Source organism: Mya arenaria, chromosome 3, assembly GCF_026914265.1.
Source record: "Mya arenaria isolate MELC-2E11 chromosome 3, ASM2691426v1".
Classification (NCBI taxonomy): Eukaryota; Metazoa; Mollusca; class Bivalvia; order Myida; family Myidae; genus Mya; species Mya arenaria.
The window spans coordinates 77,283,630-77,310,649 of NC_069124.1; the positions used below are offsets into that span (position 1 = coordinate 77,283,630).

General features: G+C 33.3%; 2 protein-coding genes across 9 annotated transcripts in view; both read left to right on the forward strand.

Annotated features, from left to right (window-relative positions):
- The window catches only part of LOC128227870 (G-protein coupled receptor 4-like), a 111,412-nt gene that overhangs the window by 83,230 nt on the left and 1,162 nt on the right, over nucleotides 1-27,020 (forward strand). For 4 of the 8 annotated variants that reach the window (XM_052938773.1, XM_052938770.1, XM_052938774.1 and 1 more), the window contains exons 2-3: nucleotides 26,088-26,281; nucleotides 26,683-26,860. In XM_052938773.1, the coding sequence (XP_052794733.1) occupies nucleotides 26,088-26,281; nucleotides 26,683-26,860 (372 nt within the window). The other 4 variants (XM_052938771.1, XM_052938777.1, XM_052938776.1 and 1 more) reach the window with 4 other exon arrangements.
- Nucleotides 1-27,020, forward strand: part of LOC128227873 (G-protein coupled receptor 4-like) — a 101,555-nt gene that overhangs the window by 24,978 nt on the left and 49,557 nt on the right. The window lies entirely within an intron of this gene.

Consider the following 27,020-nt stretch of genomic DNA (forward strand, 5'->3'; position numbering starts at 1 on the left):
TGTTACACACAATGCTTCTTTAACGAACAAAATTATTTTTCTAATTTGTTTTATATTGTTTGGACTTTAAAAGCTGTATGAATATGTACACAACCGGACGAGTAAATACAATCGTTACTTACCTTTTCCTCGAGTTATGCTTTCACATTGATAACATTGACGTTACAAAATACACTAGCAAGGCCACTACCCTTCACACGCCTTTTTACACTTACATTTATACATGAACAATTTCCCAAGGAAGTAATGGACAAAAGAAAGTACTTAAATTGATCGAGGCGACGTAGGAGGGTAAACGGGCATGGTTATCATATGACACTTTGTACATCGACGGTAAGCCGCAGTGGGAGACTATTGGCGACCGGAAGTAGGGATACGAAGAGGGTGAACTAAAGGCGCGTTCACGGATTGGTAATGGATTGTCAGATGATAAGAAGGGCAATGGTGATTATGTATATATTGTTAATAGTGGTAATATTCTGATTTTGTATGAAACTTGGACTAATATAAATAGTAATATTGATATTCCTGATTATATTTCTTATATTTTTTCCGTTAACTTCACACCGAAAAGCTATAAGATGCTCTGGCGGGTTGGCTATTTATTACAAAGAATCACTTAAGCCGACCATTTGTATAATTCAAAATTACTATAAAAGTGGTATATTGCTTACACTGGACAAACCTTTTGTCAACCCTGATACTGATGTTTATCTATGTACTGTTAATTTATGGTGAGAAGGCTCATCGGCGTATGAAATAGGAAATGTTAACTTTATTTATTTGATACAAAGCGATATAAAACGAGTTCGATCGATTAAGAACTGTTTATTGAGTCGGTGATCGGAAGCGCAGGGTTGGAATTAGGAATGATTTTATCTCTGGACAAAAACTGTAATGCCTTTGATCACGGGATTTCGTGTCCGACTGGCCACCGTTTACACTTATGGTTTATATACCTATGTGTCGAGAAATGGCACGTCTGTTATTGACCTTAAACCTGTCACGACTTCAAAATCCACGTTTTTCTTAATCATTTCAAGATCAGATACAAACCATTTGTTTAGTTTTACCGATTTGCAAATTTAAATGTTCGTAATTAGATTATAATTGGATATTGTTTGAAATCGTTGCATCATTGATGACATCCCCGAAAAAAATCTCTTAAAACAAATTAGTTAATGAAATTATGTTGGCAGTTCTGTTATGCAGCCATAAATAATGGAAAATGGTAAGTTATGACGGCGATGGCGTTAAGAGAAATATATTTTCTGCATAAAGGTAAGCACATGTTTGCTATTCGCCATCTACTTTTAAAGTGCACTTGATCTCAGGAAATGATGCAGGATTTGACGTACAAGGGAGGAGCTACATTAGGGGTGCAACTTTTGTGGTTAGCCTTCTTCCCTGGTAAAATACAATATAAACTCCAACCGTGGTATGATAAGGAGCGGGGTCCTACCCAAAGAACATTTTGGCTTGTTTTGGACTTAACTTTTGTTAAGCAATTGTTTGTAGTTAATGCACTTTCCTTTATGCTTTTCGATGAAATATGGAGTATACTCAGTGAAAATATCAATTTGATATATTCACTGCAAAATAAGGTGTGAAAATATGAACTTTCAGAACTATTTTTAAAAATCCATTGCAGTTACTTACCCTTGATCAAAACAGAACACTCAACTATAAAATGTTGGCAAAAAACAGTACTTGGAAATTAACAACTTACAGTTTATATAAAAATGGTTATCTCGTTTTTAAACGTTTTCTTGAAATGTTCGAACATTTGCTTTCATACCAAGCAAATCACACACGAAAACAACTGTTCGAACATAAATAGAATGATATATCATCGTTCAAATGTATTTTGACTGTTTGTCCATGTTATAGGTAAGACGAACTTCCCGGAAAACACAACGATTTGTTTACCCCACCCACGCCCCAAATTTTGTTAACAAACTAGCGTGGTCCTTATCATTAAATACCTGGAAAACGACCTGTCTTCAAGCGAACCATACTGGTCTCTGACAGTAAGATGACTGAATATCCACGTATTATGAAACACACTCTTAAACTAAGAAACATGTTTTGTATCCAATGATTATCCGCAAATAAACTGCAATCTTTTGATAAACGTACATTTTTGAAATATAAGTAGTATTTAAAACAGCATGAATGCAACAAACGTTTACATTATATCTAATGGTAATTGGAATAGAATCTAAAAAATAAATCCATGATGAGAAAGTGATAAATGTGATATTTGTTCTTATGATAAAATCTGGTCTGATCAGTCTATTTTTACTGTTTGCAAATGCAATTATACTAATAATGGAACAGCATTGGTGTGCGTTCATGTGTTTGGATTTTAGATGTGCTTTTTATTTTATTTAGATTTTACAAATGTACTCTGAAATGCCACACCAAATGCTTTTCATACGGCATAAAAACTTTTGGAAAATGTCTTGTGTTTTTGTCTGCTTTTGCTGCAAGTTATATTTACAAATGCATTTCATCACCAAATGTTACTGACGATACAAACAACGAGACAAATCATTATCTTGACCCTTTTCATTCTCATGATGTTTACTGATTCACTTGCTGTTATTCACACGTTATACTAGTTGCTATATTAACGTTTTTTTCTAAAATTGTGTCAGTAGATAGAAGTATATTATATATAACGGTCTATTGTTTTCGTGTAGTTAAAAAGGAGACCATCTCTATGGTACTGTCTTTCATTACGCCTTATTTACTAGTAAATTGATATGTATCCATCTAATTATCTCATTCAATGAAGTCGTCTTGAATTTTTTCACTAAAAACAAAGTCGACCGAAAGAGCGCGCAAATACTGTATACTTTAAGGTACTTGGAATACGTATATCTCGTGTATGGGCATTATCAAGGTCGAAATCAGGTTTCAATTAATTTAGATTCATAATTATATTCGAATTAGACAATATGTCTGTCTACGTCAATATGATAGTGTTGTTGGTTCTATATTCGTAAATTGTATTACATTATAACAAGTGAATGTCTGGGCATAGAGAATTCGTGGAGACACAAGAAACATTAGTTTAAGAACAGCAGTTTGAATAATAGCTGTAATTGTTAATATGTTTCTAAATGGCTCACTTGGCCTCATTTATGTAATAGTGTGTTGGCACAATTGCTCCGACTGGATTCATTCGTTTGCAGTTGATGTCTGTATTTGGTCGTTGAGTTAGTGAAATAGTATTATTAATTGTTGTACTTTATACTTCATTGTCTTCAAGTTGATAATGGCTTCGACTAGTCTAATAGTTTTAAGTATGCCATTATAAAAAAATGGTCTTCATCCCCAGTGAGCGTCTGTTTGACCGACCCTTCCAAAGCGAAATCCAACAATTGGTCATACATATACTTTGAGCATGTGTGCTATGTCTGTGATGTTTTGTATGTGGTGGTATATTTAATTCATTTGGGTGTGGATTATTTCATATTCATATGAAAAGCTACAGTAACAAGCACTGTAGCCAAAATTTTAAACATAAACCCCGTTTAAAGGCACAGGGTAAACGCCATTGAACACACAAAAAAAATTACAAACAAAAAACATGGAAAAAAGCACAAAACTCCACAAACAACACAATGCATATATACTATATAAAATCTAGATGCTTTTATCGAGGATTGTTTGATACCGCCTTGTTACGGTCAGTAAAATGTAAATGTAAAAGTTTGCGTGCACAACTTCACTGCTATCCTGAATAGAGTAAATACGTAGAAGGTAAATCTTATCAAAGTATGCATTAACTTAAGGGAACTTAATAATAAAAAACAGCAATAATCTAATAGGTAAACCCCAATTACTTCAATGATTAGGGATTCCAACGCTATCTGCAGACAAAGGAATACAATTCAGAGAAATAATGCATAAACTTTGCAAAGATACGATGCCGTTTATGTTTGAAACTATGAGCATCATACACAGTCTGTCTACGCAAATAAAGGCTTACAAATGTGTGATCATAGAGTTGTATAATGAAAAGTATCATTGTACTAAAACTGGGAACAAGCAAAGAAAACATTTAATATTTATTCAAATAAAATCGACATGTTAGCTAAACTCTACTTCCAAATGATTTCCTAAGTAAAATTTTAAATGTTTTATGTGTTATCTATTTGAGTTGTTTCGTATGTGGTCTACTTTTCTTGCTTGGTATAATGTTGTCTATTTGAGTATTTTTGTGTGGTTTAACGGAGTTGTTTTGCATGTGGTCTATTCGAGTTGTTTTGCATGTGCATGTGTTCTATTTAGTTTTGCGTGTAGTTTTTTTTAAATTGTTTTGAATGCGGTATATTTAACAATGCCGTGTTTTGTGTGTGGTCTATTTATGTCCTTTTGTTTGTGGTCTTTTGAAATTGTTTTGTGTTCTGTCTAACTGGATTGTCTGTGCTTTAATTGACTTGTTTTATGTGGTATATTTGAGTTGTTTTGTATATGTTCTATTTTAGTTGTTTTGCATGTAGTCTATTTAAATTGTTTTCAATGAGGTTTATTTAATTGTTGTTTTGTATGTGGTCCATTTAAGTGGTTTTGTGTGAGGTTTTATTGAAATGTTTTGTCTGTGATCTATTTGAAATCTTTTGTATGCGTTCTATTTAAGTTGTTTTGTGTGTGGCCTTTTTAAGCTGTTTTTTTTTTGATGGCATACTTGAGTTTTTTTTGTGGTCCATTTGAGTTGTTTTGTGTGTGTGATCTGTTTGAATTGTTTTGTATGTGTTCTTTCTGTGTTTCGTGGAAATAACATATGTTTTATTTAATCTTCGACCATCAAGTAATATTACAATGTCGTAATATCGATTCATTTAATAACCCTTCTACCTTTAAGGTTGATATATTATTTGCGTGTGTCTATTGACTAGACATAACATATGCCTTTACTACAATATTGATTAATCTTCACCCAGCAACAGTTACTGTTTCTATGGACTGAGCCTAACAAGCGATTTTGCAATATTATGTAGAAAATGTTCCCTTACAAAAACAAACAAATTGTTGCATTTTGAAGAGTGGTTTCCTGTCCATGATTGCACTAATGTAATTCGGTCTATATGCAAATATTACCATTTACTGGTTATTACTGCATCTAGTCTCCCGCGATGATAAACTATACGCGATACATCGGTAACATCTAAACACTCCAAAGTTATGCTACGGCTCATCCATTTAATGGATATGTTTAAATCAACTGGTACGTGTATAATCAATTCTCAAGTTTAGTTAAGAGACATATTGGCGATGGCACTGACATCAAGACGTTTAAAACTGATTCTAGAAATTAAAATTGTAATGTCTTTCTTTGAAGTTTTTATGTCTTTTTCAAGGGGCTTCATTACAAGTCTATCCGTCTTTATGTCTAAGCAAGTAACTTTGATTGGAGTTTAAACGAAAAGTAAAATATCTATTCACTGCAACCATACAACTTTACAAGTGAGTTAAACATTCTGTTTACGTATTACATGAAGTTTTTAACTTCTAAATAGACTACAAACGTAAACATGGAAACGAATACACACTCACTCAATCAATCAACACATCAGGGAACCAGACAGTGATATTAAAACTAGCTTTCCCTTCACGCGATTGTTTAAAAAGTTTGCATTAGAAATGTAATAAGAAATATCTACAACTTACAATCATCTGAGACACCGATTGGCTTTTCTTGCACTGTAAAAGCCTTTTTGGAATAAAGAAACAAATGAATTGAAATTGCATCCTACTAATGTACCACTGATCTGATGTCTTGTCTAAGTTAACACTGATCATTTAAATATTTCGTGGTTTTGATATGACCGCTGGAAAGATTTTGTTCATCTTGTTTTGTTCCGGCATGTATTTATTTTAGGTTCTAGTCTTTATGTTTTAACATCCCTTAGCATCGATCAGATAAAGGAAATAGATTTAATTTTACAGCACTCTAACACGTGTTACTTTATTCCTTGCCATGTAGTTCTCAACACTCCGCTAAGAGAAGTTATTAATGACAAATGTTATTTGCATGTTGCGAACACAGCATGCAAGTTCAAATAATAAGATAATATTATTGAATACAAAACATATTTATAATCAGTGTAACTGCATGTGTCTATTACAGTAAAAGACTTCCTAATTAAATTGATCAGTTGTCTATGTATTTGCGTATATCAAGTATGTGTATTCAGAAAACAGACATCTGAGTCATAAATTTACAAACATCCATTTTCAAAAAGGTTTTTTTGTTGTAACAATAATCTTAAATCTGTATAAGCATTGCAAATGGTAACATGGTAATGTTCTATTTGATTCAATCAACACGATATTCATATTTAGTACTGGCTAAGGTTCAATTAATTTAAATATATAGAAACATAATGCAACTAAGACACAAAGATCATTTCAATTTACGGCTAAAATCGACTAAGATTGTTATTGAAACGGGCCCTGAATCGTAAATATAAATCATCTTAGAGGCATATTTCCGTTATGTTGCTATATATTTATTTGAATACCATAAAACATGAGGAAATAGAAAGCACTTATCGTCATCTGTGAAAATCCTACTTATCCTTACTCCTTGACTTACGACTCAGTGGGTCATCTTTTAAAGCCCTTACGGTATGATCGCTGTTTATAAGAGAGAAGTTGTTATGTATATTTCGATTCTTATAATTTTATTGGTCAGTTTATGCAAGTTTTGTTTAATTTTGTTCGTGAAAAAATGACACCCACTAAATATTTAATTGATTTTCATTATCCGACGAACTTTTGTCGTACCTTCCTTAATAATATGGCCCAACTCTACTTTTTAAACTGGCTATTGGCCCTTAGAATTACGTTATATACCATTTCTAAGTACTTGATGGTAATTTAAAAGTCTAATTTATGAATATTTAAGATTTCGACTGTAAGATACATAATTGTTTCGATATCCCAAATTATACATTCTCTCTGGGGATATATAACCGACAACTTATCTGAAACTCCAATACTAATACAGGAATGTTTTAAAACTATTCAATATATGATTACTGTGGATACAAAAACATGCTGTTGAAACCTTTAAACCGTACAAAGAATTATTAAGCGTATATATTTGTACCAATTTTGGAACATTTGCGTGTATTATCTTCAATTGTCTGTGTACTTTCGCCATAAAAACAAACAGTTGGAGATAATTATAACTTTGTTTGAGAATCATTGCTAATGTATGAGCCTTTCTTCCTCGATATGTTTTTGAAATATTGTCTGACGACTTATAAAGTGCAAGTACATGCTAATGAAGAAAATGTCATATAAAACAACACATAACAGCAAACTCAATCCCAAATTGGGATAATATTGTTGTGGGCTAGCTCTGGCCCTACGTGTATTACAGTTCTGGCGCGGACTTTAGGCTGACATCCGGGTGATAAGTCACAAACGATAATAACCGTTAAAATATCTATTCAGTTTACTATGTTAACATCAACAAGAAAACATGCATTGTAAAACCGTCGTTTTGAGAAAGGCTAAAATGTTGTTATTGTTTATGACTAAAACAGTTTTATTTCCCTGTCAATCAAACACTAAAACAGTCAGCCATCAAACGCCTTAAATTGATAAAATGTTAATAAAACTTTAGCAAAATCTTATAAATTACTTAAACGTTGTAAAACGGTTCCACTTATTATTTAACTAATGTTCTTTAATATTTCTTGATTCTTTTATGCTATAATTACTTTTAAAAAATGCCGAGATGTTAAACGCAGGCTTCCGCCACGAAAGAAAACTGGAGAACTCCTGAGCAAAAATCTACGCTCCTTATATATGCGTGATGCAGACTACTGCATCGACTCGTAGATCGACACCAAAAAAAGCGCATCGACTACAGCTGATCGATCTAGGAAAATGCGATCGATCGCCTAAAATTGAATCGACTAGTAAAACTTTGATCGGTCTAAAAATAGAACCGCTGAAAATATGGCGATTAAGATAGTTATGCTAGAATATACATTTTCGCCTTAAGTTTTCAGGGCTAAAGCAAAGCAAAATAACAATACAAGGTAAAATTATCAACCTCTAGAATTTAAACTTCGCGGTTATAGCAACCTTGGTAAAAGGATGTGACGTAAATGTCAAAAATCAATGAAACAAGATGGCTGACTGACTATGATATTGCAATAAGTTGCTATGAAACAGACAAGATTACGTGATATTCCTCATGTTTTAAAAGTAAGAAGCTTATGAAATGAAGTCATATAAGTCTGTTACACAATATAGCTAAGTTGCTTGCATGTTCTAAACAGGAATATACGTTGGATTAGCAGGAAACAGTAAACGCAATGCCGGGTGGGGTAATTCTACAAAGTAAACTCGTGTCTATAATTGGGTTTAAAATTAAGTTATTCCATCGCGGACAACAACAAATTTGACATGACAACTGTGAGTACTTTGATAATAACACTTTCACTTAATATAAATGTACAGTCAGTGTCACAACACCGGGGCACATCAATATTTCCAATTTTAGTTTTGTCTAGACAAGAAAAAATCTGCTCGCATTATTTTTGGTATTCAATACGAAGGCAAATAAGATGGACAGAGAACCTTGTTTTGGGGGGTAAACTTCTGTCTTCTTCTTATTCAATCGAAACACAATAGCAGTATAAAAGCCCAAACAACTCATGTTATAATGAAGGTCAATTTCAGAGATTAGAAATAAAACATACTTGTCTTTTTTAAATAAAAAGAAAGTAAGGATTCGTACAATTTAAAACAAAGGCAAAAAAAATAACTGAACAGAAGGTTCACGCGACTAACGGCAAATATTTCTTTAACTGTATTTTTTTTAAATATTGACTATCTGTTATAAACGGTTACTAGATGAATTGTAGTGCATTATATTTAATATGTGTTTCTTGATAAAGTATGAAAAGTTATCAAAAACATTAAGTATTATGTTTTTACAACCTAATGTATACTTATACATTTTTCTCGCCATCATTCCCATAGATAAAAATCATGTAAAATTCCTGTACAGCGTGTACAACTTCAATAGAACTGTACGGGTATAACTGTTTTGGATTTCTTGTCTGATACGGTATTCGGTCGCTTGCAAAATCGATGCATGCTTCTTTATAGACATTTGATTTTATTCTTCAAACCATTGAATATCAAGAAAAATTGTAATTTACGAAAATATTTAAAATACAAGTGCAACATCTCGAACAAGGTTTCTATTTGACAGTGTCTTGCAGCATTTTTTTGCAGCTATTTGGAAACAACAATACAAGGAATGAAATGTTGCGGCCTAAATTTTGTGATAAGAACAACGTTATCAACATTAACTGAGAAAATGGAATAATTCTGTTTTTTGAAAAGTGCAGACACGATGGCTCTGTGTCTGAAATAATAAGGTATACGCTAATGTTTTTTATAACAAGGCATGGGATCAAGTTGTTTGGTGCGTTTTATATAATCTATTGTTTAATATGCGAATGCTTTTACTGGGATGTTACTTTATATAGATTGATATTCGTCAAGTGTTAGATATTGAACATCTGCACAACAACTTTTATTGAATACACTTAAATCATGGAAAATTGCCTTTACTTTGTAGTTTATATCATTATTCAATTGCGCACTTCAAACTTGTAGTGTATATTATGTGTGAGTGTTATTTCTTATATATGAGTGATTTGCTGATAAAGCTTGGGAACAGAATGACAAATTTCCATCCTCAGTCATTTCCATTCCTAACAGTTACCCCACTTATAAGATCACGATTCCAGGGTCATTCGATAGGAATTAACCGCTGGTTTAGTGTCGTATGACCTGAAATACGTCTAGGGAAATTTAACCTGCAATGAGTTATCAGGTTCAAAGATTAACGCTATGTACAGTTAAAAGGGACTGAATCTTGACGTGGAGTACATTCCATTAAAATGACTGTAGTGTAAGCCAGTGAAACTTGAACAAATTTCTTTAACTAGACGCATGTTCAGGTAAGAAAACTGGTTGCCATTGAAAGATTGGAGGGTAATCTGCTTAATGGATGCATGTTTCTGTGGCAATTTTTCGTTTGGGTGTTTTTCTTGGCATGTTATTCGTATTTAAAACTTTTTTATCGAATTGAAGTTTTTTAGCTGTTTAGGCCTTTCGAGATTTTATGACATTTTTAAACTGCAGTAATGCATAGTTATTTTATGCTAGATCGTTGATAGAAGTGACCCCTTTAATAAATCTGAAAGAAAAAAATTCAATATATGTAATCCAGGTCATATGACAGGAGTTCATTCCTATCAAATGACTGTGCACGATGTATTTGTAGTAAACAAATATGTCGTCATGTGTTTATTTTTATTTTATTTTTCTCTGATCATCAGAGAAAAAAACAGTTTGTGATTATCGGTGTTGTACTTAATCGAGAATACTATATAATATGAACGTATCACTGGCTATTGAACTTCGTGGTTGCCTGTCGCATTTTTAGATATGTGTTCGTTAATCAATCAGTCGATAAATAAATATTCACCAATTAATATTTACACCTGAACTTCCATTCCCTAAATGAACTGCCTTTCGGCAAGTGCGTTTATCAATCGATGAACGCAACATCAACGGATATGTTCGGATCGCAATTAATCGCATAACAATATACATGAACATTTTTGATCTTGTTATTGTTGAATTGTGTCAGCAGGTGCCGTATAATATCAATAAACATTTTAGAAAGTGTTAAATTATGATATGTTAAATGTATCGTTGCCATAAGTGTTTCAATTTTACGTTTGAAAAGGATTTCAAATGGTTGATCTTTTCCCGCGTTATCGTGACGTCATTTGATAAAACGTGTCCGGTTACAGTCGGGTCGTTCTATTTACAGAGTGGGTTAGAAAGGATTACTGAAAGTTTTTTTTTAAATGAAATTAAGTATTTTATTAACAATTCTTGATTGAAATATTGCATTATTGGTGTAAATATAAGTAATGAATTGCGGGATTAATGTCATTATCGGGGATATAAACACAATTTGGCTGGTCAAGGTACGCATGGAGTGCTTCGGACTCCACACACTTTGACTAGCCCAATTGCGTTCATACCCCGATAATTTGGTCGTTTTTATCTGAAGTATTTTGCACAAAAGCATTGTGGATTTGCGTATGCAAACGGACGTTTTGAATCTGGTAGAACTGCTCAATTTCAGTGCGCATAAAACCGTGCATGAATGGATGTAAAATTTATATGTGTGAACTATTACCTAAGAAAGCAATTAAGTCAAGTCAAGCTTTACTCGGTTTATCGCAATTTTAAAAGGTACTCAAAACCTACATTTGTATTGTCTCAGAGCCTTACAATGGATGTAAACAAATGCAATTGATTCAAATAAGCGTTCTTATGATAAGGTGCCTAAAATAAAACCAAAACATGACTTCATGTCAATGATATACAGCTTGGTTATTTGGTCTATGCTGAAAGCTATGCAATAAAAACGTTTCGCTCGACTTGAAAGGTAAACAGCATAAAACAAGTGATGAAATTAATGGGCTTAATAATTTACACGCGTGAGGTAAAATCATATGAAGATATGTCAGTGTTGTCTAATGGTTATTTACGCGAATGTCTTCATGAAAAGGTTTCTTTTTCATAAGGTAAGTCTTCTCTAGTGTATCTTTGTTAACCGAATTAATCTGGATATTTGCAACATAAGAAACATTAAAAAAGAAACACATGGATGTGTTTAGCGTATGTCATATATGTATGTATTCAGTTAGAGCGATTTTCATTAGATATCTGTAATTGTTATAAAATATTTCTTACAATAATGGAAAAACTATAGTTGTGTTTGCGTGGGTTTCTTTATTTTAGGTTGTCTAATGCAGGTCACACAAATTGACACTGATTATATATATCTAATGTTTGTCAAATGGCAAACAAATATCAAAAAAGGTCCTGCTTCTGCCGCAAGTAACACCGGAAATTGTATGGATTATAGATATGTTTATTATATGATTGACACCAAAGAAAATGGCTAGATAATAGGATTTATATTGACTCCTGAAAAAGAACATTGGCATTAATTCCAATTCAGTTAAACCAATCAGAATCTGATAATATGCGTGTGCGTTTACAAACTTTGGACAACAGCTCGACACAAATATATTGCGTTTTTCAGTAATATCCACTACGATTTCTAAATAGATTTGTTCTTAACTTGATAGAAACTAAATAAAGCATTTAATTTGAAGTATTTTGATGTCACACTGCCTCGTTGTTGGATCCATTGGTTTATTTAGTCACCTCAGCAGAATTTGAGTTCGGCTTAAGACAATCTGCCGTTTCAGGGTTACCAACAAGGAGATATATAAAGGCATAAAATATTCCAACTGTTCTCGTGTTCTGGAAACCTGCAATTAAGTGGTAAAATATCAGTAAAGCATGATAATTTTAAGGAATCGTTTTAAATTATCCACACTTAAACCTACTATTCTAAATTATATAAGAAATTCGAAATGGTATAACAGGAATTACATGGACAAACCATAGTAGGCTAGTGTTCACTTTGGGGAAAGAAGAAACCGCCATTGTAGTTTGCTTGGCCAATAGCATTGTAATAAGTCCTGTGCTTGACATACCATCCAGCTTGTATTGTAGTAGTGAAATGTCGCATGTCTGGTGGAGTTCATTAAGCTATATATTCACATATTGTTACAAGGGAATGTCTGTGTATTTAGAAGCTTACTTCAGAAACAGTTGTTTTGCTTCATGTACAACGGTTTCACTGTTTGTATTTCAGCGGGATTTTAAGGTTTCGATATTTTCTGATAACATGTGTATCGGCATTTTTCTGGTCACAATGTATATTTCAGCATGGCAGCAACATTGCAATTTAAACCCTGCAGATAAATGGCAAAGAAAAAACGAATCCTCAATAAAACCAAAAAAAATCTGGATTTAAACACGCAGCTAAGAAATTATTGAAATACACTTTTATTATTTAATTACTCAAACCGCGAAAATTATTAAACTGTGAAGAAAGTAACACAGTATTCGTTTTGTAAATATTGATTTTAGTCCATTAGACATCTACTCGATGTATCATTATCATGCATTATTATTTAGTTTGAATTCAAGTGAAATAAGATTTCTCCAATAATTAGGACAAAAATCCGATCAGATGTTTTTGGAAACCATATCTTGCTGTAAGATTACCCTCTGATGATGAAAACATCTTCTTTCACAGATGTATTTCTAATATATCTCTAATGAACGTATATAAACAAGATAACAGCATCTAATCACATTAGCCTTTCGGTCATAATTACAAGTAATTAGTTTGTCAGCACTACAATCAATACCCGTATATTTAAAGCCCTCGTCCATCTCAAACGAATTGCCCCTTTTCAGACTAAGGTATTTTAGTATATAAATTTTAAACTCATGTTGTAAGTCCATTCTGAATTTGGGATTCTTCGGAAGCCGAAACTGTGCACCGAAACATAACAGTCTTGTGAACACAACAGTCTAGTGAACACTACAGTCTCGAGAACACAACAATCTCGAGAACACAACATTCTCATGAACACAACTATTTCGTCAAAACAACAGTCTAATGAACACACCAGTCTCATGAACACACTAGTCTTATGGACACAACAGTCTCATAAACACAACAGTTTCGAGAACACAGCAAACACAAGAACACAAAAGTCTCGTGAACATAACACACTCATGATAATCAGAGACTCGGGATTAAAACAGTTATATGATCGGTTGAATTATCAAATGTTTTCCTAATTCTATATCCTATTTTTTTCGCAGTTCGAAAAATACACATATCACAAATAAACATTGTTTTGAAATTTTGTCACATACTAAACAAAGTTTCTACAGACCAAACTTTAATTGACCAATTCACAATTTTAAAACGGATATACCTTAAAGCAGTCAAGCTATTCCAAAACCCCGATTAATTTTGTGTCAATGTAATTATAAACAAGAGAAAGTTACAGCCCGGACACGACAACCTTTACTCTATGTCCTTATATGCAGCACTCCATTGTGAATACACAATAAATGTGACCTTGACCTTTGAGGTAGGGACACGAGTCTTGCACGCCACACGTCGTCTTGGTATGTGGAATACATGTGGCAAGTTATTTTAAAATCTGTCCATACAAGGGAAAATTACAGAGCCGGACGGACGGACGGACGGTGCAATTTTAATATACCCACCTTCGGGGGCATAAAAAGCGTTCAAACGGAAATCGAACATACCCTTATGCGAATGTCTGATACCGTTAACCCTAGCTTAACAATTTCTTTTGAAATCGTGGATATAATTACAGTGCAATGCGATGTCTAAACTTCCGATGCTCATTCACCTGTTTACAAAAGCAGAGTAGTATTAGCAAAGCAAGTAGTCTTGCATCGAATTCATTTATCAAGAACGATTCACGCGTCATCAAGGGTACGTCAATATATGCATTCCATGACCTCTCTCAATAGATTATGTCTGGAGCTTGCATTGTAATTGCATTCGAACAGTTCTATATTGTTATTGACTAACGAAGCAAATATTGCATTTCGTGTAATATGATAACATCAGTGAATTGTTAATGCATGGTTTTCGTTGATTCCTTACTTTAAAATGTTGTTCGTGTTCATCCAAGTTAACCAGGAACAAACAATCATAATAGTGTGAGGATGTAACTTGGCGAAAGTGGTGGAGATGCATGTCTATATTTGGGCGCCATCGGACTACAAATAAGCGATGGCCCCCCTGGGAGTATATGTATTATTTGATTGCGGATCATGTGAGCCTGGTAATGTTGTCCTAGTGGGAGCTACAATGATTCTCAAATGTGCGCCAGTGTTTAGCAATGAAACAAAGAACTTCGGTAAATGTTTCGATTTCTGATTTCATTATCTGATTGGCAAGTTGCGTGAGCCTTCTTCTGAATATTTCATGTACACCATTAGTGAACGTGTTCAATACCTGGACTTCTATATAAATATACAGCTGTTACGCGACGTCCTAAGCAATATTTTGTAAGACCGGGGCTTGCTTTGTAACATCCATGTTCATACAGTCTACCAAATGATGAACTGGTCAATATCAAAAAATGTTACCAGGGATTTTAAATGAGGCCTTACATCTGATCGTATGTAAGAAATTATGTTAAAACCAGGTTTCTAGCTTATCTTTTACAACGATTTTTAACCTATTATTCTTTAATGAAGGTTATACGCACAATTGAACGGCAAAGGTTAAATATCTATAACACATCACCCGGTATGACTAAACAGCCTTGACTGAACGTCTCAGCGTACGAATTGCCGGGTTGGTTTGAAGCAATGTGTAGTGATCTCGCCTCGATAGTGAGTGTTGCTCTTGGAATGACGGTTCTTGGATTGCAACGGTATGGCATTTGTAAAGTTAAACATAAATTTTATATAACGTCAAAACGAATAAGTGTTGCTGTTACACGAGGGCTAGATAATCAGGCAATAATTAGAATTAATCATCGAGATGTACAACAATAAGCGATTATTGCATCGGAAAAAATCGTGTGCGTATTTCAATACTAAATAGTGTTATCAGATAAGATTTCATTGACAAAAGAGAAAATAGCATAAAACCATTTCCATAAATATCTATAGCTCAAATTTGGAAAAATATGTAATACGAAAAATCAACAGATAACAGTTTGCATTTATATATCTAATTTAAATGGTAAGTCTTGATGGCCATGTTGCATAAAGCGTTCTGTTTCGTGGAAATTTCATAATCACAGTTGTATACGGTACCTCGCCTTCGCTAATTTAGTGACTTAAATAAAATACGGCATTCTTATTATGATACAATAAAAGGGCATGTTATCAGTTGCACGAAAGATAGCTCCCTTCGAGCATGTGTGTAATGACCCCGTGTCTGTTTTACCGGGAATTAGACTAAAATTTACTTCCTGGTATAAATTGCAATAAATGGTTGTCAAGGTGTACTTCTTATCAAGGAAACACGAATGATTATTTAAGTAAGTCGAGCATGTGTTGCACCTGGTCGCAACGCAATTGTAATATATAAGATAAAGGAATATACCAGTGGTTGGTTTCAAGTTCATCCTTTCATGTTTCGAGTGACTGTAGATTGTTCTACTGTAGTATAAACAGGTTCAAGGACCTAGTTCTCCTACGTTCGATAGCCAGGGAATATGTTTTAGAGTGGTTACCTATGAATTCTGAAAAAACGATCAGGTCATGGGAATAGAGCAGCAGATAGGAATATTCAATAACAGTTATTTAAATATGTATGTATTTTTGATGATTTTGTAGGCTGAAGGCATGTAATTTGTAGTTCTTTGATTGAAGAAGTTTCATGAAATCGACCTTTTCTTCTTCAAAGGCTTACCTTGTGTTAGTTTTAAGAATATAATTAACTGACTATTATTTACAAAATTGGAAGACTGAACGTATGCATTGGTTTGTTCATTACAAGCTTTCGTGAAGGAACTACCATAGAAGAGATTTTGCAAATTTAATTTCCGCTGCCTTGGTGGACTATGAACACTACTTATAATTGGTGATTCTATTTTTGTGTGGGCCAACGACAACATTATTTATTAACATAACGGAAACTATTCAATGCCTATTCTTATAATAAGACATGCAATTGTTACTTTCTAGTTCAATTACTACAATATATTGTCAATGTTGGATTCGTTTTGTCACGCGATCTGGCGTACCAATTATTGCAACTTGCTATATCATAATATTTTAACAAAGGTTGGACATTAGTATTTAAGGTATGTTAAAAAAAAAAATTCATTTCAACTCGTTCATTTAGATCGTTTTGCATTGTTATCCTTTCTTGATAGGTCTTTTTAAAACTTTTGAAGCGAAATTGATTAACACTCACTATTGGACCTTTGAAAAATTTGAGAAATAATTTCCAAAATACCCTTATTTTCCCTTAAAATTGAATAGAAAACTGTTAAGATATCATTTTATAATGTATTATATTTACAAATGAAAAAAATCAAGGACATACATCATTAAAGTATTTGAGTAGATGAGTCTGAATAACATCATTTTTTTTCGGATGATCTAAATGGTTTGTATAATTCTTGTGTTTTGTTTTGTCATTCTTTTTTCCAAACATTTGCTCACGTTTTGTAATCATTTGTAATGGCATCTTAGTGAGGTTTGCAAATTATTTCATGTTGTGTTTATTTGATGCTTTTTTCTGAAAATAATGAAGACGTTTTAGTTTTTCTTCTGATAGATAAATCAGTGACAAAGTACAGAGTGTATAAAACAGCAAGTGGTGATGATGGTCAACTTGCAATGAAACCAATACATCTGCAAAGACCATAAATGTAGAGCTGCATTTTTCCGGAACTTTCGTAATAGAACAAAAACGTGATATATTTCGTTACAGATCGCAATCTGCCTCACAAAATCCTGATATCGAGTGACTGACTTCTATATATTGAGTTTTGCTGTATTGCTAGCTAGTGCTAACTTATTGAAGGAATTGTCCTTTCAGTTGATACGTCTGAACTTATTTCTTAGAAATATTGGTATTTTTTCTTACAGTTATATCTTTGGCATGATAAGTAATTAGTAATAAGTATGTATTGGTGCAAAGTCAAAGGTAGCCAGATTTGGCCTTTCATGAGAAATTAAGTTCCGAAAAACCTCTTTTTCTGAATACCGACTTTTAAATTACTACAGAACATAGCCTTGTAGCATACATTGAAGTGCATTTAACATAGAAATTGCCCAGGAACTTGTTCTAAGGGATTTGAACTGCTTTTCATTTAAATGCGATAATATAGGATATCTCACACAGATGTTCATTAAGAAGTATCCGTGTTTGTTTGATTAGTTCAATACCGATCGCTTTATGGTGAACATGTCATAAAAGAAAGTAATACATTAGATTGCACTGAAATTTTAATCAATTCCACAGTGGACAAGTGCACCGGTATTTGCGAAGCATACAATCTTATGTTGCTGTTGTTTTTAGGGCGATATACTTATCTGTATCAGTGAAACATAGGAGATTAAATGTAAATTATATATTGATATATTATCAAAGCGACTTCTATATATATATCCGTTTATCATATGCAAGGCATTATTTGAATTGTTCAGACACCTTTTTACTTTCGACAATTGAAATCTTGTTTAAGGTATTTCTGTTGGTAAATGCAACATACCTAGACATATGTAACAGGGTTAGTGATGTGTTTTTGAATGACTGTAGATTGTTAATCTTTAGTTAGCATTTAATGGAAGGAGTTGTCAAACCGACAATGGCAGGCGTTGGTTATTGCAAAGTCGCCCAACCGACAATGGCAGACGTTGGTTATAGCAAAGTCGTCCAACCGACAAGGGGCAGGTGCTTGTTATAGCAAATTCATCCAACTGACAATGGATGGTTGTTGGTTAAAGCAAACTCACTTTTGTAGTTTTGTTGATGTTTAGTTTACTGATGTTTAACATCAATGTACGTGTTGACAATTGACAGGGTGTCTATCAACTTTGAGACTCGACCGTTTAAAAAGTTATAGTCGTCGTAAAATAGCTATAATTTTACGTATACGTTAGAAACGTGTTTTGTGTTTAATTATATATGCGATTGTCAAAACAGTACTTAACGTAATAGGAAAATAGTTAAAATATGATATAGCATATTAGTTAGAATCATATTTCTGATTATAATACATGTTTTATGCAAATCGTGATGTTTTAATCCTTTGCCTTTCTGTTCCTAGTCTTAGAAATATGACAATACAATCTTTAACTTTCATTCACTGACCATTATTAACAAAATCGGAAGATCAGTCGTTTGTATTGGTTTGTATGGGTTTGTACGTTAGCCGCTTATTCGTTGGAATGGTCAAGGAAGTGCTTGGCAAGCTTAATTTCCGGCGTTTCAATTTTGTATCGTGACGGCCTATCGAAAATGTCCAATAACTTCCAAATGCTTTGTTGTCTGGTGTAAACGATATCTGGTAGTTTCCTATAGCCCCCGAGTTTGTTATCGGAGAGGAGAGAAGTGTAAGGAATTATATTCCTCATGGGACTGGCTTTCACATGCGTGTCATTGTATAAATAGTTCAATAGACGAAACTATGAATAACATTTCAGAAAAGAGTTCCTCTTTGATTATTGAGATATCTATACAATTTATTCTCTGTAAAGGGTTATATTACAATTTCATATTACGTTGTCAAACTGTTGTTATTGTAACTCATTTACTAATATTTAAAGGATCGTGTTTTGAAGATAGTTATAACGATCGCTTCAACAATGCACAAAAGTTTGATTGCCTTGAAGTCATTATGTCAAAAACATACATAGGTTTGAATGATAATGCTGTATCAAATTGGAGATAACTACTTATATGGTAGTAAATGATAAAACAAATAATGATCCCACTAATATATATTGGACATGCCGAGATGTTATTGAAGTTCTGTTGTTCTGATTTTTTGTTTCTAAAACCTGGAATGTTTTTATAGAAACACCAAAAAAAGTATTCCATTGGATATTTTTTTTATTTGGTACATGTTAAGAAATAACACGCAAAAGGCATTCCAATGGATGCTCATAATTCTACTATGCTTGCTGGCCTTTTTTACACTGCTATGAAAGTGAATATATGTTGGCAAGTTTGGAGATCTTGCTCTTGTTGATAAATTCAATAATAAGTTACGATTTATTGACGATATTCTGAGTCTGCATACTCCGGTATTTACAGATACTATTAAATCGATATACCGTTTACAATTGCAATTTTATGAATCTAATACATCCAATCTAAAAGCATCTTATTTAGATCTGCAACTACTAAGAAGTTAGGGAAGATGAATTGATATCAATCTTTAAATTAAACCAGATAATTTAATTTCAAAATAATTGATTACCCTTCTTTAGATGGCGGAGTTCCTAGTTCAACATCATAAACATTATAGTGTTTTAATACACAGTTGATAGGATTCGCTACAATATGCACATATGTCAAAACAATCAGCTCTCGTTGCGAACTTGTGAAGAAAAAAAATCTGAAATAGGGTTTCAGATACCATACAATAAGCAAACTTTCTAATAATTGTTTAATTGTCATTTAAATATTATATCTTAGAAAACTAGTGGTCTTAAATCGCTCATTGTTCATACTGCACATTGACTGCACATATAATTTAGATTTGTGCTATTTAAAGCATACGTATCTTCTTATCAGGCGAAACACAGAGAGTGCTGTCCACAAGTAATTATTTTCAATTTGATTTAAACATACTTTATTCAACATATACAAGCAAACTACACAGAATATAAACACACACACACAAGTTGTCTATAATATTGAAATGGATTGGAACGAAAGCATAGCTTATAGAGTTCTTCTCCAAGGGAATCAAATTACTCATTTACCAGAAAAATGCGTATGATTGACGATTATACGATATCTATTTTTTATGCGAGAAAAGTTGTTTCTAATGCTAAAAAATAGGAATTAGTTTTTTTTTTATTTAGATATGGATTCAATAGTTCAAACACGATACATAATAGATACAAAATAAGCACAAGTGACAGTATAAAGAATATATAAGTAGGGTGTGGACAGATATGAAGGAAGACAAGAAGTTGGGTACATACCATATTGGGGAAACACTGTAAGTCAGGTAAGGATCAAACACGTTTCGAGTCTTGTATGAATTTATGAACAGTATCAAATATTTTGAAGTTGTTCTCGTTGTTTAGGGTTGGATTGCCATAGAGAATGAAACCAATGTTAATTTCTGTGATAATTGACAAATCACGAAAGAAAGTTTGTCGAGAGTCGGTATATAAAGGACAATGCATAAAATAATGAGTACTACTTTCAACTTCACCACACTCGCAAAGAGGAGAGCTGATAATATTTTTACAATAAAGGTGATAGTTAAGACCACTGCAACTAGTACGCAGTCGAGTGTGAAGTGCTTGTAATCGGCGGTTACCGTAATAATAGTAAGGCGGGCGGACTGGCAATCGACTACGAATTGCATATTTAAAGGATGCAATTGAACGACAATCCTGCAAATTCTGTGGAAGTTCATTCCATGCACGTATAGTTGAAGGTAAGAATGAGGAAAAGTTAGAATCTGTGCGTTCTTGTGTTAGATGCATTCCGTAGTGGATAATTCTGTGTACTGACATTTAAAGGTGCAAGGGATGATATATATTCTGGGGCAAGGCCGTTTTTCATTTTATAGAAGAGACATAGTTTGTGATTAATGCGTCTTTCTGATAGAGTAGGCCAACATAGCTCCGTTTGGAGAACATCAATCGAAATTAACTTAGTAGACCCACAAACTATTCTACCGGCCTAATTTTGTATCTTTTGCAGTTCGTTTTTTTCGTAGTCCGTACAATTATCCCAGACAATATCTGCATATTCAAGAATCGGACGGATGTACGAAAAATAAATAGTTTCTAGACATTTTCTGTCCAGACGGAATTAAGCTTAAGCCTTCGCATGATGCATATTCTTTTAAGGGCTTTACTTCTTATGTACTCAAAGTGTTCATGCCATGTACAGTCACTGGAAAGAACCAAACCAAGATGTTTAGTTTAAACATATTTATTTTACAACGATTGTGAAACAAGTTATTACAACATTATATTAATCACTCTCGTTGGCACGATTTTACGCGAGAGTGTGGTCGTGTGTTGTGGGGGAAACCGGAGAACCCGGAGAAAACCCACTTGTCCGGCTTGGTGACCACAAACCAAACTCACATGCGCCCAAGCCGGGAATCGAACCCGGGTCGCCTAGGTGAGAAGCGAGTGCGCTAACCACTGCGCTAACCGGACAACCTAAAATGTTTCAACGGGCGAGCTAACGAGTGAGAACATTCTTTTAGGATTCGATTGCTTATGCCATCTGGTCCTGAAGCTTTATTAACAGGCAATGATGATATAATGTCAGTTATCTCATTTGGTAGCACTGTGATATTGTCAATTTTGCGGTTACTGTTATGATTACTAGCTGGCGGAACAATGTGGCCGGTTTCATCTAATAAAGATTGATTTTTAAAGTGGGTATTGAGAATTTCAGCTTTACTAGCGTCATCTAGGCAGAGTTCGCCATCAGAGGGATCTTGGGTTGCATTAATGTTTGGCCTTGGTTGAGGATTAACAAACGACTTCAGAACTGTTCACCACCCTTTAGACTGAGAAGACCCTGAGCATTTTTTTTTCTGAGAGATTAGAATAATATGTTTCTTTTGCGTCACAAATAGCCAAAGTTGTTTCGTTCCGAAGTTTACGAAATTTACCCCATAGTTGGGTTGAGTTTGTATTTTTAGCCTTACTATAGTAACGTTTACGTTTGCGAATAAGATCTTTTACATGTAAAGTCATCCAGGGTATGTCATCTGGTCGAATAACGACTGTTTTAGTCGGTATACATCTTTTTGCGTTAGTCAAAATGGCATTGGTAATATTGTCAGTGTATATATTGATATTCAAATTAGAAAGAGAGTCCCAATCAGTTCCCTCGAGAAGATCACGCAACTTACATTTTGCAAACTTAATTATATTTATATAAACTTTCATATATTAATTAAATTTTAAGTATTACAAATCCGGCTGTGTCAAGAGAAAAAAAGTTTTTTTTATTACCATACATGTTTTAAGCACTTCGATCGCGAAGATATTTGGAATTATTTTACACGTCGCACATTTTTTATTGATCAATAACGAGGTCGTTTCTTTTCAAATTCCAAATACAAGTTTGATTGATACTATGATTTATATTAAAGTAAATAATTTGAATGTCATAACACTTATCTATTGAATAATAACATTTTTTCAAAACGTAAACTGGAAATTAATATGACAATTATTGTATTTGGTCTAATGGTGTAAATGTCCGCCTTTCAACCAAGATTGTGTGTGTTCAAGCCCGAACAGTATTGATTTCTACCAAGAAAACGTTTTCATGAGAGACTCATACCTTCAAAGCCAGGTTTATACATTTTACTTGGATAAACTAATTTTAATTAACGTGTGTTTATTAGCTTAAAGACAACCATTAACTCGATGTAAGAATAATTTTCATCTTTGATTTATATCTTAATTGTATAAGATTCAAACTGAATTTCCTAAATAATTAGGGAAACACGCGAAGATACGATCGGACCTATATCATACATGTGTTCCTGAAGGATATTGAGACACCTATGCCTGTCTCTCATTTATCATGGATATGCAGGAATTTGTGTTTTTATCTCTAATTAGTTCAATAAGCTAATCGGATATCAATTTGTATTTCAAATGAGGTCATTTTTGCTAGGGTGCAGTTTCGTAAATTTAGTATGTTCCCGGAAATAATAAAATGCAAAACAATTAAATATGTTAATGCTAAACTATATTAGTGAAATATACTGAAAAAACTTAAATGTTTATTTTCCCTTCATTTCCTACCTCAAAAAATCAATACTATTTCACATGAATATAAAAACAAAGATAACGTATAATGTTTTGCTCCGTTGATGTTTTACATATCCGTAGACCTGTTGAGGTTAAACGTTGACTGCTACTGAAGTGATGGTAATTTCTAACATCAATTCCTATAAGTTTATGTTTTGAAGCTGTGATTCATTTCTAAGGAATTGCATGAACTGTACGCTAGAAATGAAATTTAGAATTTGAATTTAACGAACATCTGTGGTTTACCTAATCCATTTGCTCGTATATATCATAAATGTTGTTCAGGAAATTGTATTAGCACCTTGTAACAGTTTTTCTCCCCCTCGATATTCGACTAGAAATCTTAACCTATCTTTAATAATTATCAATTATCAAAAGTACCACTGTTATATAAACACGTTTAACCAGACACTACGAGAGTTTTAACATGTAAAATGTTAATAGAGACGAATACTTATAATATATCCCTAGTTCTTAAATAGCATATAAAATGACTGTGATAAGTTAACCTGGTTCCATACACTGAAGAGCTTTCAGCATCCAAATTGCCTTGCAGGTTCGTTACAGAGTGGTGCTCTCAGTTATACGGGTATTCGAAGCTATAGGAATAAAGGTTCTCTGCTTTCTATGAAAGAAAATATACGTATCATTTTACGTAAATACGGATTATATACAGTTGCTGTGGTTTAACAATTATTGGATAATGATATTATAACAGGAACTTTATATTAAACTTCGTACATTGCAATTTTGTGGTCTTAGATTTTATTATGCTTTCATTACATATGGACTGTTGTGGTTTAGATAAAAATGTAATTTATTTTCGAATGAAAATCCTTGCATGCCTTATCAGTGTTTACAAGTGCGAATAAGCAGAGATTTAATATGCTGTAATTTTTCAAAAGTATATAATTAATCAGGCTACTCTTGCGTGTTCGACAATTGTATAGTGGACAAGTGTATCCTTATTTAAAAGAGCGAATTGATATATTGATGGAAGGTTGTAGTGGTCGTTCTCCCTCACGATATATAGATTCATTGCGTGTTATAATTGGAATGTAAGAGATGACATTACTCTAAACCGTGCAATACCAATAAAACTTGATATTCTTTCTTCCGGGTAGTTGTTGGTTAAACCTTTTGATCTAGAACCTGATAAAGGCATTTAAGGATACACGTGTGTGCAGTAAGGTAAGAAATGATATAATTGTTTATCTCTTAATGCCACTTTTATTTAAGTTTAATACATACACATGTATAACAAACATATATTTTGAGTGATAAAACTTTAACTTCTTATCAAATAATGCATTTATAGAAAATGCTCATTACTGATAACACGATTGTAACCTTGTTTTTAATAGCTGAACACGCAAAAATATTAAATGATTGGTGCAAAACTGTTTACTGTGATCTACTGTCGTCTCATAAGGTTGAAATACCGTGTTTTCTGCACATGTATTTCAAATTAAACTCGGTATCGTTCATAAGAATCAGAATTGTTTACGACATTTACTCATATTTTTTGGTAAGTTAAAACATTGGTATTAATTGTGGTAAATCTTATTTGGGAGTAAGAGTGCATCTTTACTAAAACAGTTAAATAAGCACTAAAAAAACAAATTTATTCATTTTAGATATTTATTTCATATCGTAAAAAAGTCTTTCTACGGTAAAATGTATTGAATAACTGTATATTGTTCATTTGTATTGATAAATTAGTATGCAACAATTTTGTCGGAGTGATCTTTGCGTAAATGGACATTTACATAATTATAGAAGGTTTTGTAACTTATGGCATAAAACATTTAAAAAACGTTTAATTTGTAGGAAGCAATAGTTGTATGTGTGTGTAAAAAGTATCAGCACCGCAAGCCCCTTGGGGTTGGTCATGAATCAAGAACAAATTTAATTTCCAGTAGCAGTTCCATTTCGCCATGGATTGTCTGAAAGTTATCTTAAACGTGTGTGTGTGATCTAAGAAGGGAGAACAGTAAACAGTTTAATTTCTCATGGGCAAAATGCATTTCCCGTAAACTTGCTGTAGCAGCGTTTGTCGGTATAATAATGTATTTCATATGGAAATTATGTACGTAAATTAAATACCGTTCTGTATATTGTAATATAACGATCTTTATTGTCAAATAAAAACGCAGCTGATTAAAATGCAGGCAATGAATGCAAGAGAAGTAAACATTTGCAAAAAAATAAATAATTCAGTAAAAATATATCAATAAACTTTTATAACTACGACAATTATTAAAGTGTGCGTCCATTAAATTAGTTGTGTCCGAATAACGTGAAATAACTATCATGATTAAAATTCATTAAAGAACAAAGGCAAGCCATAAAGCTAAAATGTAATTCGATATTACTTTATGGCACACGGAGCGTGTGCCAAATCATGATGGATCACACTCCACAACACTTACAGTTAAAATATTCATATCATATTTCGTTTAAAAATGCATCTGTGGAACACCGCATTCGAACGCTCTGTGGAAACAAAGCGTTTCAAGAGTATCAACCACTCGACCATGTTCTAAAGTTTGTGTGTCACTTCCCCTCTTTCAGAATTCTTTATGTTTCAGATGAATTGGTCAAACGTGTCCACGTCGAGCGATGGCGGGGCAATTCCAGCTAACCAGTTTGCGAATTTAACTGCATTCGACATTTTGTACTACACTGCTCCACAAGTGGTTATGATTGACAGGGTCATCACGCCGTTCTGGTACATTATTGGTTTCCTGGGCAATCCAATTTCGGCAAGGATATGGTTGTCAAGGTAATATAGTGTTCCTCATGCAAACTGATACCTAAAGTGCAAGATTTAAGATTGTAATAATCATACAAATATTGATAAAAATCATAATTAACACCTGAAATAAAGGATTTCTCTCGTTTTAACAATGATATTTCAAAACGACATATTTACTTTTACCCACAGCAGACGATATACGATATATCGTATATTAGAATTTTGTGAATGCTGAACATCTCTTATTTGCATTGATGGTTGTATTCCTAAAACGTCAATTCAAAAAAATGGAAGACCTATCTTAAAATCTCCGTGCCGCTTAAAACCTGATTAATCTTTCCACTCGTGAGAATTATACTAAGCAATTTAATGTCGGTGCATCAAACCCTTGTCGTTCTTCTCAAATCAATTTCCCGGCTTTATTTCAGGAAGGTTTGCAAGTCAAATTCTTCAGCTGTATATTTTGGTTCTCTTGCCGTCGTGGAAACGGTTTACCTCATGCTGCACGTAGTATATGAACTGCAGAATGCCTGGGGAATCAACACCTTTCACACTCCTGTCAGATGTGAAATATTCAATTTTCTTCTCATTACGCCTCAGTACATGGTAAGTTCCGCAAATAACTAATGTGTCAATCTTTCCCGGGTGCTCCATTTAATGGTAAAATTTTTTAATGCTTAATGGAACGCACTCTAAATAACAGATTATCAAACGATAGTATTATCATATAACCCAGTCTGACTGAATGATAAATTTGAACCTTGAT